Below are 13,643 nucleotides of genomic sequence, written 5' to 3' on the forward strand. Positions count from 1 at the left end.
TGTTAGGGAAACAAGTATTATCTGTGCAGGAACGATCTGGACATATTTAATGTCTTTGTTTAATCAAGTATTAACGCTACCTGTATCTCAAGAGCCTAGGACAGTTAAGCAGGAGAGAGTTGTGTCAAAACACTGCATGAAACCCAAGGAAACCACAAACAAGCCTAGAACAGAAAACAACATCCTCCACACACTCATTCCCCAAGTACCAGCAGCTGCTTCCTCACTTCCACAGCTGAGAGAGGGGAAGGGGGTCCAGCGACCAAGCAGGGCTGTCTGAAGCGTAATACCGGCAGGCTGAACAGCATCGACATCCCCTTTCACAGGAAAGTGGGCTTTAACACTCATCAGGGGTGGTTTGCTTTCCACAAGGCCTGAGGGGCAGCACCCAAGGCAGAAAGTCCTTCAGTGGGGGCAACAAGAACATCCGAGGTGAAAAGAAAAGGACTCGGACTGCAGATGCAGCCATAAGTAGGAATATTTTCTTGGCAGAAGGTGGAGTGATCTAGAGATGATGAATCAAATGCAATCGTTTGACCGCAGCAGCTCCTCCCTTCTCCTCCCGAGACGGGCCCCTTTACAGTGATTTTTGTACAGACCCGTGCGAGCAGCAGAGCAGTTGGATGCTGGCAGCCCACCAGTGTACAAAGTACAATGACAAAGATTATTAATCCAGTTTTCCCCGCTGCAAATCAAGCTGAACGTTCCAAGTGGCAGCTTCCCTCTCCCCCACGCTGTACTTTGACATGTCTTACCTTTAGCACGAGGCCACCAAAACAAGAGCCTTGCTGTGTCAAGACTGATGCTTACAAAGACATTGCTCTTTAAGCCAAAGTCTTACTAGTACAATGTTTCTCACAAAAGACATTGTTTTTATTGATCCATAGTACAGAATGATCAAGCAGTTTCATAACATTTTTGTATCCAGGGAAATGAAATCGGTTTTCCGGTTCACTACGTTAACATAGAAATTTAACTTTAATTACAAGCATTTCTTTCGCGCACCAAAAGATCGATTTAATGGGATCATTCTAACATGTATTTCAAAAAGCTTCTCTCCAGTCAGATTTGTACACAAATAAATGAGCAGTAACATCAAACCAACACCGAGGACCTTTGCAAATGAATTCCTTGTGATCTCAGAGGAATTAGTGTTTTAACACTAACACAACCTACGTTTACAAACGAAAAAAAATAAACCTTCTTTCAGCAAAGGTTTCACAGCATGAAATACTGGCCTCCAAATTTAACACTGCATTCCTTCTCACCGAACAGATTTGTTAGGGCAGCTGTATTTTAAGGTACGTTATCAACAGGAAGCTGCTCTTACGCAGATACTTACTCAGTAGCACAACAAACACTCATGAGCAAGATAGTGAGATACTGTCACATGAGTACTCCTTTTGCCACTGCACGGGCCAAACGTGTCCCGTATTAGACAGCTACTCTAGTCAATATAAAACAGACCTGTAAAAAGACTGGTCATTTACAAAAGTTAAATACTATTTTCACATTAGAATATTTGCTGTTTCAAAGAGATGAACCGTAAGTAAATGAAAAATCAAATTATCACTTATGCAAAAGCTTTCTCTGGAATGTAATTTTGATCAACAAGCAATTAAGAAAGTTAGAGACTCATCAAAGTACTGAAAAAGCTATGTGTGGCCAACTTGTATAACAAAAGAGATATAAATTGTTCATTATCATGAAAAGCTTTCCCTTCCTGACTCCTACAAATGGAGCAGATGACTTGAATTTCAAAGAAAATGAGGTTAGCTTTTTTTTTTTCCCAAAACAGATGTCAACTGCAACACTAGGCACTAGGAAAAAACGTTACTTGGATCCTTTAACAAAGTTTTTACCAAATTTGTAATAAGTGGCAGTGTAAAATTCTCAAGTCATTTTAAAGCTAACAAATTAAAGGCACACAGTATTAACAGGTGTTCATATAACAGGAAACGAGCAGAGAGGTAAACTTCTTAACAGTGTAGTAAGTTGTATATGCAAGACGTCTGGTGCGAGTAACCAGAGTGGTAATTCAGCCCTTAGTTATCACCTAGTTCCTGTTAAGACTATTATTAGCATGAGAACCCGACAGTCAAAGCTTTGCCCTGAAATTTAGTAAGACTGACTCAGTCGACTGAGGAATTACTGGAATGACAAAAATTAGTTCCAAGAATTTGAGAAAGTTCACGTGGACTCGATGGAAAGAGAAATGGATGGATTCGCAGTACAAGGATTTCATCTTTTTAATACTAAATGCTTTCAGGGAGTAGTTTTCAAAACTGAGAAGATATTACGTCGAAAAGTCTGAAAACGAAGTGACAGTACACGGTTTCTGCATATAAATGGCTAGTATATGTCATAAGGATGCATTTGTAGCTCAGAAAAAGTTAGCGTCAGCTTCCAAATTACGTTTGTAGATAGTTACAAATCCAGAACTGAACTATTTTAGTTATAGAAATATTAGTCACAAGAGTGCAAAAGGAGTCCCTGCAGAGGAGTATTCCCTTTTAACAGGTACAAATAAGGAAACACCTGCAAAGATTTGTTACTTCAAGGAGACAGACCTGCTATTCTTTGCACAAACTTTGCACAAGAGATAGACTGCAGGAGACAAATGTAAATACAGTGCATTGTTTAGATGTAAGTATTCATGTCTGGTTCCAGTATTATCAGGATGGTACATAAATACTTATTACAGAGGTTTTCTTAATGGAAGAAGCCCAGTTTCTCACGCAGCCATTCTTCAGTTAGGTCTTCTGTATTTCTTATTTCAAATACCTAAACAAAATTGCATTGCATGAATTCTTGAGGTGATGGTACTCGAGAGGCATAAGCATACAACGCAACCGATACCTTTCCACACAAGCTGGTTGAGCCATAAAAAAACACCCCCAATAACCCATCTAGAGTTTTCTTGGGCTTTCCTGAAAGGATCGGTTAACATTCTAAAGTAACACCAGTGGAAAGCACACAGGACTAAGTGGCAAGGAACGTTACTAATTTGAACAAGAATCCCATCATTCCTATTTCTAGACTTCATTCTTCTCCTTTAAGACTCCGTGAGAACAGCACACATACTACATTTTAAAGCCACTCTGAAATGGCACCATCTCGTAGGCATTATCTCAGCAAGAAGATAATGTTTGAAGAACACAAATGAATTTAACCTCTGGGCTGAATTAAGCCCTAAGTTAGGAATTTTGCTCAGCTCAAGACACAATTATTCCTTCTTTGAACTCAAATAAATCCACAGTATCCAGTAGCATACTGTTTTCTCTGTAAGAAACAAGCCTGGCATACCTCAAATAGAAAACTTGGGAAAAAAACCCCAAACCCCATGAACCCAAAGCTTTGTGAAAGTTGTAAACAAACCTTTAACACAGCCTTGAAGGGGAAAACAAGACCAAAGACGCCAATACACGCTTTATATTCCATGAGGGCAAGTAACTGTTTTGTCAGGGGGGTTTTTTGTTTGTTTTTAAACACCCTTGAAGAGAGGCTGAGTGAATTCTGTATCGCTAACTGGCGTCTTTCGGATGCCCACAAACGGATCATCTTTTCAGCACAGTCAAGTAAGTAAACTTTACAAATCCATAGGCCTTCCAAAGCTTCCTCTAGGCAATGAAGACAAATATATTGTAACTGGAGACTGCTGTTGCTATTCCGACAGCACTGAAAATAAAGCGATGTCAGCACTAAATCAGTGACCTGCCCTCCTCACAGTACGGAGTAGGGAGCTGCAAAAAGCAGGCTCAGGCCAACAGAACGGGTGGGATTTTGGCAGACCCACAAAAGCAGCTGCTCGGTGAACCTGCTGTTTGGAATGGACTTCCTAGTTAGCCCTGTCCTCGGCCATTTCACCGTTTGAATCTTCTTCAGTAAACAATTTGAGTTTTGTATCTTTTCTTCCTCATTTCCCATCTCTGCTGGAGTGGGCTCTGGACACTTCTTGTATTTAGACAATGAGCTACCACTGTATCAACTAATATTGATTTTTTTATTTTTTTTTTTAGGTAAAAGATAGAGGAAAACCCCAAAATTCAGTTAGAAGAACAGATCAGCTTAACAGAAGGCAAGCTAATATGCAAGCCACTGAAAAAAATAAGAGGACTCAGTTGAGTCACATGCAGAAATCACACCAGGAGGAAGTCACAGCATGAGCCAAAATGAAACCCAGCTCAGCGAGTGGCAAGAATACAGCGCATCTGAAGAGCAAGTAAGCAACCCAACCTGGAGACAGGCTATCTGCTCCAGCTTCAGATGATCATGGACCTCTAGATCTACTCCTAGGCTTTCATTCAAAAGCCTTCCAGACTGAATTTCTCCCACTTAACAGGGGACAGTAGCTCCAGCACAGCTAGTTCCCAGGCTTTCCCCTTCTCCTTATCAACTCTTCCTTCTCCCTCACTGAAAACTGCCTTCCTCCTCAGGGAATTCTTTTCTATCAAAGATGCTAGAGCTCTCAGGCCTCTAAGATGCAGTTTCAACAGACCTAAAAAAAAAAAAAAAAGACTTCTTGGGGCTGTACTGATTGCTTCCCCCATCTTTTCTTCTGCCTCCCTCCTATTTACTCCTGTCAACTTGACATCTAATTTAAAACAGAGAGGTCCTTTCCTACAAGGTACAGCTAGAAGAGGTAGAAGTTCTCTTACTGGCCCATCATACTTTTTTACTGGGATGTTAATGTACCCAGGCAGGATAAAGACAACCAAAAGGGAACGGTGCTGTTGGGAAATGGTGAAGGCATTTCACACCGTATGAAAAACCTGAAGTGACCATTGACTCTATTCAGCTTTACTGGTTGAAACTAAAACTTTAAGAAGTCTAGGTGCCAGTTAAGCAGAGATTTCAAAGACCTCCAAAATGACAGGAGTTTTTTTATATACACACTCCTAGGCCTAGTGAATGCAGTGATTTCTTCTGGTCTCAGTACTGGAGGAAGCGAACACTGGAAGATTTAGACTTGTTCAGCACTTGGCACACACGTTACTTATTCTGAAGGCTATGTTCTGCACTAAATCCTGCAGCAAAACTGGTCTGCACCACACCATGCTAAGACTTGTCTATTCTTCCCATCAACAAATTCGCTCCTCAAAGTAAAGACATCCATTCTACTGACGGATACTTTAGTTTGAGAGCGCACTGTTCTTCCTGTATCCCAAAACTCCAGAAATCCCCACACATACTCCTCTCTGTCTTCCTAAACCAGAATCTATTCCGCATAATTACAAAGTCTCATAACTCCCTTCTTCCAACAGGTTCAAGCAAGACACAAACCAGCTTCTGCAACCTGCATTTAAGGGGGAGACAGTTATTTCAGCTAGTCAATTATACCTTAGTGAGTTCAGCTGTCTGTACAAGCTTATTCTTGCTTCCAGCATACATCATCTGCTGTTCAGGCTTACATCCTGTAGTTGTGTGGGAAAAAAAAGAGGTTTTGTTTAGTTATTTTGACTGCAACACTTCAAAAATAAGATTTTTTTTTTTAAAAAAAAAAGAATCCAAACTGAAAGCTGGAGTTTTCATTCAGAAAAGCGACCTATTTCTTTACAAAATCGTCCTTGCTCTGTCTTTCATCCCTAGTACTCGAAAAGCACTTCCAGAAGTGAGAGTTGTGCAGGCTGAATTAGTGGTCTCAACATGCACCTGTATTTCTGCTTAGAGCTACCATCCAATATTGCAGCAGTCAAACCTGAATCACAGCCGCCAACAAAGCAGTACCTCCCGCCCCTACAGCGGTGTGCCCATCACGCTACGTTCCATCCTTCCCCCCCCGGCTATTTCTGGAAGATTCCCATGGCTCTGCTAGTTACACTTACACAGATCTTTATAGCATATGCCTCTGAGCTGGAGTCAAACGGAGAACACACCAAGTCGGTCTGAATTTGTTGTTCTTTCTCCTAATCTCGCCCCAAATAATACCCCAACTGAATTGGTAGCTCAAAATGACTCCCCCCGCCTCCAAACAGGGCAGCTTCAGTCACAGTTGAAGATAACTGCTGTTTAGAGTCCCAACTAATGGCTCGTTGTTTCCAACTCCAGTATCACTCTAACCACTAACTTAGGTTTGCAGAATTTGTTTTTCGAAACAGAAAACCTCAAGGAAAAAAAAAAAGGCTTTTCTTTAGAATTTGCTTGTTTGGGAGTTTCTAGACATGAGTGTACTGTTAAATGTCGCCACCCATAGAGAACATTATCTAAGCTCTCTTTTCCTACGAAGTACTACAAGTCTGCCTGCTTTGCTAATTCAAGGTCTCTCACAAAGTTTCTTACTGCTGTTTAACTCACAAAATATTGATCCTTCAGAAGAGAAGTAACACCCAGGACATTCACACAAAGATTCTCAGGTAACTACAGAAGAATATGCTCACCAGCTGATAAACTCTTATTCTACTTCTAAGTAATGAAGGGCAAAACAATGCAATCAGTTTATCATCTTCTAGAGGATAACCAGGATAATCCAGCAATACCAGCAAGCTGCCCCATTACAACCCAGAACACAGACAGAAGCCACAGGAGCATTTCAGCTCTGTAAATCCAAATCAAGTCACAGGTTATTTGGCTTCTATTAAAATGACACAGTTCCCTGCACAGGTATGTTTGTGTTGAGGGCTGCTGTGATACAAGCAGAGGAAGCTACTGCTCTACACCAACTTGGAACGACCCAAGATTACAGTCTCTTTCTCCTTGAGCATCGTCTGTTCACCCAGCACTTTCACCTGCCCAGACCTGGGTTATGGAGCTCCCTTTCCTTCCTTTTCACCCGTAGCTGTGACAGCCCTTTAGACCTTCCCATCACGGCACTGCTTGGGGGTATCCTCTTGCTGCCCATTGCACACAGCCCCCCCTGGAAAACTCTCCTCTCGACCCCCACTCTAACCTTTTCACAGAGTCCCGTTCCTCTCATGGGCAGACACGGGTTCCCATGCCCTCCTGCGAAGGAGAGCAATTTCTCCCCACCCAGTCACTAACATCTGAACAGCCAGACAGACAGGGTGAACAGAAACCCTCAGGAACAGAGGGAGTATCTTCCAGCCCTCTCCACACTCATCTCCTGAGCCTGCCTGGTCATATTTTGAGGATTCCCTGAGACGAGGGCGACAGGAAACACATTAGGTTAACCCTATATGAGCAGACACAGAGCACTCCAGGCTCCTTTCCTTTACAGGAGGGTGTTGCTGAGCACACCCCTGAGAACACAGTGGGCAGGCACAGTTAGAAAGACACACCTTTTGGTCAGCTATACGGGAAATCAGCGCTTCTGTTCAGCCTTCAGAAATGGCAAAGAAAATCTCCCCTATCATACACCCTAAGTGCCCTAAACGTGAACCCCAAAGGCAGTGAAAACCTCGAGCAACCAGGCAGGTCCGGGCAGATGGAAGCGCTTACACTTGTGAGGAGATGGTGAGGATGGAGCTCGTACACTAGGTATTCCTCTGCCAAAGCAGGTCTCCAGAGAACACCTTGGCTTTACAATGCCTTGCTTCCACCAGTGGCGTAAGCAAATCTGGCTTTAAGCATCTGAACCCCTACTGCAGCACTGAGCACTCGTTTTATCTTCCACAGCAAAGAATATTCCCCCATTTACAGCACACAACGTTCACTCACCAACGGGACTGGAGAAGATAAAGCACAATGGGTAAGAAACTCTTCCATCATCATGCTGATACTTGTAACTATACACAATAAATGTTTTTTCTGAGGTTAAAGAAACTAAGAAATCAATGATTTTATTAGGATATAATCCTCAGTTATCAGAGCTTGGTGCAGATACAAATCAGTCTTGCATTCTAGAAGATGCTTTAAATTTGGCATTACTCTCACTGTTCTCGTTTTCACTTCCATATTTAACTTTCAGAACTGATCCTGTCTGTCTTTACCAACCTCCACCACAGCTGGGTGTGAGGGCTGTCTCTGTAGTAGCTTCACATCAGAGCTAAAAATCACCCTTTCATCGCAAATATTCCTCTCCCAGCTTTGTAAAAAGACTTCCCACACCCACCACTGTGTTTCTGACTTCATGAAAGCCAAATTCTCTCTTCGCAGACTAAGCACTTCATTGTTTCAGGTGTTTTGCTGAATTGGAACTCAAGTCTTAGCTAGGACTGCTGCTTTACAGCGTCCTACTGCACTACGGTCATGAAAGGAAAGATTCAGGATGGCACGTGGAACAGTGCCAGCCAGCTTTTGAGGAGAGTGGAGGCAGATATTTTCTTCCCTTAAGTACCCCTGTTATTTCAGCTAGTTAAAGAATAATTTACTCATGCCTCCTTTTTTTTTTTCCCCTCAAATACACGGATTCTTCTCCAGATCACACGCCTACAGCACTCCCAGAATCAGTAACTGCAGCAAAATAGCAAGGGCCACATGCTGAGAAAGTACCAAAGCAGACCCTAAGTTATGCAGGCACTTTTCTGTGTTTAGAAGTAGCCACAAAGAAAACTGGTACATTTTCCTCACTCTTTACATCAACAGCAGCATGGCTCTGCTTTACTTCCCCAAACACTGTATAGTCTAAAAGGAAATAAAATCTCAGGAAAGGCTTAAACATGTCGGTCATTGTAACAGTAACCGTTCAGGGCATCGGGAGAACCGATCCCTAGGTTGTCACAAATAAAGGATCAGTAAAGTCGCACTACAGGCAAGCATTGGCCTAAAAAGGTGAAGTCCAACTCGGAACATTCTGAACAGCTTCCAGGAGTGAGCAAGACCACATGCCAGCAGCATAAGAAGGATATCGAGGTTGTCTCTCAGGCAGCTCATCTTTTAGCTCATCGGGAGAAATACCCTGGTAACATTGAACACAAGAAAGGTTTGAACAAGTGAACCTGCGCATGAAGGAAGGCTCTGAGGGCTACAGCAGCATAATGGAACAGCTCTAAGTCAGAGGTACATCTACAATTGATCTGATAACGATCTCTCAAATTACTAGAGCCGTTTAGGAAAACTTGTGTGCCAATAGATTCCTCTGACTAAACGTAGAATTAATGTTAGAGTGAATAATCATCCCTATTTTAGGCATAATGAGTTTAGAAAACATTTTTGGCTCTAGTGGGATATGCTGGCAGCTACCACGCTTTTCTAACTCGAGTGCTAAGCAGAAGTAAGCAAGCACACGCCAAAAAGTATCTGTTCAAATCAGCTACATAAATGGTGCTTTTGAAAAATTCAGTCCTTCCTCCTTAAGCAAGCCAAAAAAAGAGTCCCCGTTCCATTAACTTCCACATTCTAGGGAATAAGAGCTACAGTTAATGCTCAGATCCCCGGGAAGGATTTAATTTTGCCCTGTGTACCACTAAGAAACACTACACGCTGGGCTGACCTTATTGTGCCACCTATCAAATTTAGAGTCTGCAGAGGATTAGCAATCCTCGTTTCTAATTGATGGCAGATCAGCTCAGAGTCAAATACGCAGATCTACGTGGAAACACAGCAGAAATCTCTTCAAAAAGCCAGCAGGTGCCAGAGCTGCTTTTTACATTGTTGTGTCGTTACAGCTTTAAAGTAACTTTTTTTTTGGTGCAATTAATTAGTCAACTCAATTGCTTCTGCATAGTTCCACTATTAATAGTGCTGTGCTTTACATGCAGTGATCATGCATTTAAATAAGCTCATGACCCAAATTAGATTAAGAGTTTGATAACAATTTGAAACTAAGGCAGTACCTTAGAGACAACAATACATTGCAGGCTGAAGATACTCTTATTTACAATTCATTTAACAAACCTCATGCTCCTCATCCAGTACCACCAACTGCTTATCCTTGTCGATTTTCACTACAAAGCAAAACAAAACACAGATCAATGTTTTTTTCAATTAATTTCCACGATGTATGCACGAAGCTTTTCAACATTCCCCCAACAAGTACATTCCTCGTGCTTCCATTCTGCTGCTTCAGTCTATCCCACAGCTTCACCAAACCACTCAAGAGCAGCGCACAGTCCAAGCCCTGTTGATTGCAAGACTCTCCAAGAAAATGTCAAACTCCCCTAGTTAAAGGCTACAGAATTCACAAACTCAAAATGACTGTGCCTTGACATTTTTACTACCATTTTATGAACTCAGTGGTAGACTGAGCTGCAATTATACTTGACTAAGGGCAGATGCAGCCTTGTATAAGAACAGCACTGCTCTACTGGTAAGATCACAGGCAGAATTGGAAGTACTGAAGTTCACATCAGAAACAGCCTCTTGGCTCACATGTAGCTGTTACAGCAGCAACATTACCTGGGAAGGGAAAGAGGAGGTAGGATTTTCGGCAAGACCCTGCAATTTTTGTCAGGCATGTTTTTAACTTACTTATAATGGCAGCATTGTTGGTTTCTTTACGAAACCGGAATTTTCGCAGTTTCTCCACCAGGTCTTCAGCAACATCACAAACCACCAGAGATTCACTCTGTAAAAGGAAATGGCAGAGGGGAGGGAAAGATAAATCTTTTGAGGAAACCAGAAAAAAAAAAATAAATCCCTGTGTCACACATGTGCAAACAAACCCTACTGAGGTAGAAATGCATGCAGCTTGCCCAAAGTTCCAGAACATACACGTAAACCAGAAAGCCCATAGATGAAAGCAGTTTTTAAAGACACAATAACAGAACGCTTTGGTTTAATTTTCCCCCTCAAAGCCACACAGTTACCTAGAAATACTTTATTAGCTGTTCCTGAAGTGGGATTACTCTCAGAGCTCTTGGAAGTAAACAAATTTTACAGTTCATTTGCCAAGACAGGTCCTGAAACAAGGAAGCCCCTCAGAGTGGCAGTAAACTGGCAGAAGTAATTTAAGCACTTAAAGTAACAGGAGCTACTACTATCAGTATTTCAGAAGAACAGAGATCTAATCAAGGGGCCCTGCTTGTTTTTACACACACAAATATTAACATTTGAGATATACACCCACAGAAAGCACTTAAGGCATTTTAACCAAAAAGCATGCACTTTCCCCCATGTGCTTGTATGTTACTAACTCCAAGTTTTCAGCAGTGTCCAGATAATATTAGTCATCACACTGAAGATGGGGAAGGAAATTAGTATTTCACAAGGAACCGTGCAAGTTATCTTCCATTACACAAGCAATTTTTAAACTGCACTAAGCCAACCACTGCCATTTCCTGAGCAACCTTTTACACACACCACCTCTATCACCACAGTTGAGATGCATGCCAGCTAGACAAGGTTACTTAACATCTCCAGCTTATTTATATTACTGTATTTGTAAATTCCTGAGGCATCAAGGCTTTTGTGCCAAAACAACAGTCTTTCGGGACTTCTTTAAAAAAAATTGCTCAACAAAAAGTTGCAAGATTAGTTATCACAAGCTCCACTAAAGAGCTGTTTCATCGAGACAAATCACTGCTTACAAATCAGAAGAAAGTCACTATTTAAACTCCAAGTTCTGTCTCCTGGTGTTCAACTTTGGATTGTTTGTGAGGTTTTCCTCAAAAAAGCAGAGGAGTGCCTCTCCTTCTCCATTTCCAAAATCACCTTGCAAATATCCTATGTTTGTTGTTACTCCCAAAAAGACTTCCATCTTGACCAAATTCTGGCACAAAGTCTTGTGTCTCTGCTTCCTTTTAACAGCTGGAGAGGAAATCAGGCTCTGCTGTGACAGGACAGGTCAGGCACCGTGCGTGCAGCCTTCATTATTTTACTGGCGTTTCCTAAACTTTACAGATTGTTCTTGGCTCCCTCTGATCCACAAATATCGTTAATACCCACTGTCACTCTTTCAGGAGGTCTCTACTTTAAAAAACCCCCACAGAATTCAGGGCTGCCATTTCAAAGCTGAAGGTATAATCTGTATCAAATGCTCTCTTCCGAAGGAAGCTTTTCTCCCAGTCCTCTAGGCTCAGCAGTTTCCTAACATCTTCCAGCAGACACAGCAGGGTAATCAGTGCTCGTGTTCATACCTGCACAGCCACCTAAACACAAATCCCCAAGGGAAACCAAAGGCTGTGCCTGCAGAACACACAGCGACATCAGATTCAGATCAGGGAGCGTAGCAACAGGATGACGGGTAACAGGTTCAAAGTGAAAATGGGGTAACAGGTTCAAAGTGAAAATGGGGTAACAGGTTCAAAGTGAAAATGGGGTAACAGGTTCAAAGTGAAAATGGGGTAACAGGTTCAAAGTGAAAATGGGGTAACAGGTTCAAAGTGAAAATGGGGTAACAGGTTCAAAGTGAAAATGGGGTAACAGGTTCAAAGTGAAAATGGGGTAACAGGTTCAAAGTGAAAATGGGGTAACAGGTTCAAAGTGAAAATGGGGTAACAGGTTCAAAGTGAAAATGGGTAGATGGAAATTAGATATTTGGAAGAAATTCTTCCCTGTGAGGGTGGTGAGGCACTGGCAGAGGTTACCCAGAGAAGCTGTGGCTGCCCCCTCCCTGGCAGTGCTCAAGGCCAGGCTGGATGGGGCTGGGAACAACCTGGTCTGGTGGGAGGTGTCCCTGCCCATGGCAGGGGGTTGGAACCAGACGATCTTTAAGGTCCATTCCAACCCAAACCGTTCCGTGATTCTGTGATCTATGGGGCTACGCTGGCTCATTAGTGCTTAGTTTAATAAAACCCAAAGAAAGTCAAGAGACAGGAGGACTGCACAGACAATGGGCACAACAGCCAAACAGCGCAGCGGGGGACGGTGCTGCCGGTTAACCTCAGCCACCGCTCACAGCGGCATCGTGCCTCCCGATTTTCAGAAACCGATGTAACCGCCTGCCGAACGGCCGCTGGCAGGGCAGGTCACGACTTCCCTTTTCAACAGCCGTTTCTCCGCTCTCCCCCCGCCGCCCGCCAGCGCCCAGCACGAACACAACCGCGGGGTCCTTCGGCCGCCGGGGCAGCAGGTGAGCCCGGCACGGCACGACCCGGCAGGGCAGAGCGAGCTCCTCACGGCCGCACCTTCCCGAGCGGCACTCCCAGCCCGAAGAGCACCGGCTCGCCCTGAGGGGAACGGTGCCCGCCCCGACTCCTCCACCTGCTCTCCCCTCAGCACTTCCACCCCCAGCCCGCCGAGCCGAGCCGAGCCCAGCCCGGCCCCGCGGGGACACCGGCCTCCCGCCGCCCCTCCCGCCCCAGCGGGGGATCCCCCCGAGCCGGCGGAGGCGGCCGGTTCTCCCTGCTCCCGGCCCTGCCCTCCCCTCCCCTCAGGCGGCGCCGGCTCCTCTCACCATCTTGCGCGCGCGCCACCGCCCAACCGCCGCCACCGCTCGCGCGCCAACAACGGAAGCCGCCGCCACCTCCTCCTCGCTGAGCTGCGCACCCCACTGCGCCTGCGCGCGAGAAACCTCGTCTCTCCCCTCCCACTCCCCTCTGGCCAATCAGCACCGCTATCCCAGCTGGGGGGGGGGCGGTGTCACCCGCCTACGGGTAGCGGGAAGGTTCAAGGGGCTCGGGGTTGGGGGGGGGGGGGGGGGTGGTGTCCACGTGCCGCGGCGCCCGCAGGGGAAGGAGGGAGGGAGGGAAGGAAGGGGCGCGGGCGCGTGCCGCTCCGCCACGTGACGCCCCGCGACGCCCCGGCCTCGCACCCTGCTGTGCCTCTCCCCCACCCCCGTTGCCATGGCGCCGCAGCCCCGCCCTCCCGCGGAGTCATGGCGACGGGGCGGGGCCGCGCGCCGGCGGCGGGAAGGGGTTCCCTCAGGG

General features: G+C 44.7%; 1 protein-coding gene across 1 annotated transcript; it reads right to left on the reverse strand.

Annotated features, from left to right (window-relative positions):
* Positions 1-790: 790 nt before the first annotated feature.
* GMFB (glia maturation factor beta) lies at positions 791-13,194 on the reverse strand. The gene is made up of 7 exons (XM_086462106.1): positions 13,172-13,194; positions 10,306-10,402; positions 9,733-9,782; positions 8,745-8,794; positions 7,615-7,700; positions 5,341-5,414; positions 791-2,784 (listed from the first exon to the last, which is right to left on the reverse strand). The coding sequence occupies exons 1-7, from the start codon at positions 13,172-13,174 to the stop codon at positions 2,713-2,715; spliced, it is 432 nt and encodes a 143-aa protein (XP_086318232.1). The 5' UTR covers positions 13,175-13,194; the 3' UTR covers positions 791-2,712.
* Positions 13,195-13,643: the final 449 nt, after the last annotated feature.

Source organism: Leptosomus discolor, chromosome 3 (assembly GCF_034619465.1).
Source record: "Leptosomus discolor isolate bLepDis1 chromosome 3, bLepDis1.hap2, whole genome shotgun sequence".
Classification (NCBI taxonomy): domain Eukaryota; kingdom Metazoa; phylum Chordata; class Aves; order Leptosomiformes; family Leptosomidae; genus Leptosomus; species Leptosomus discolor.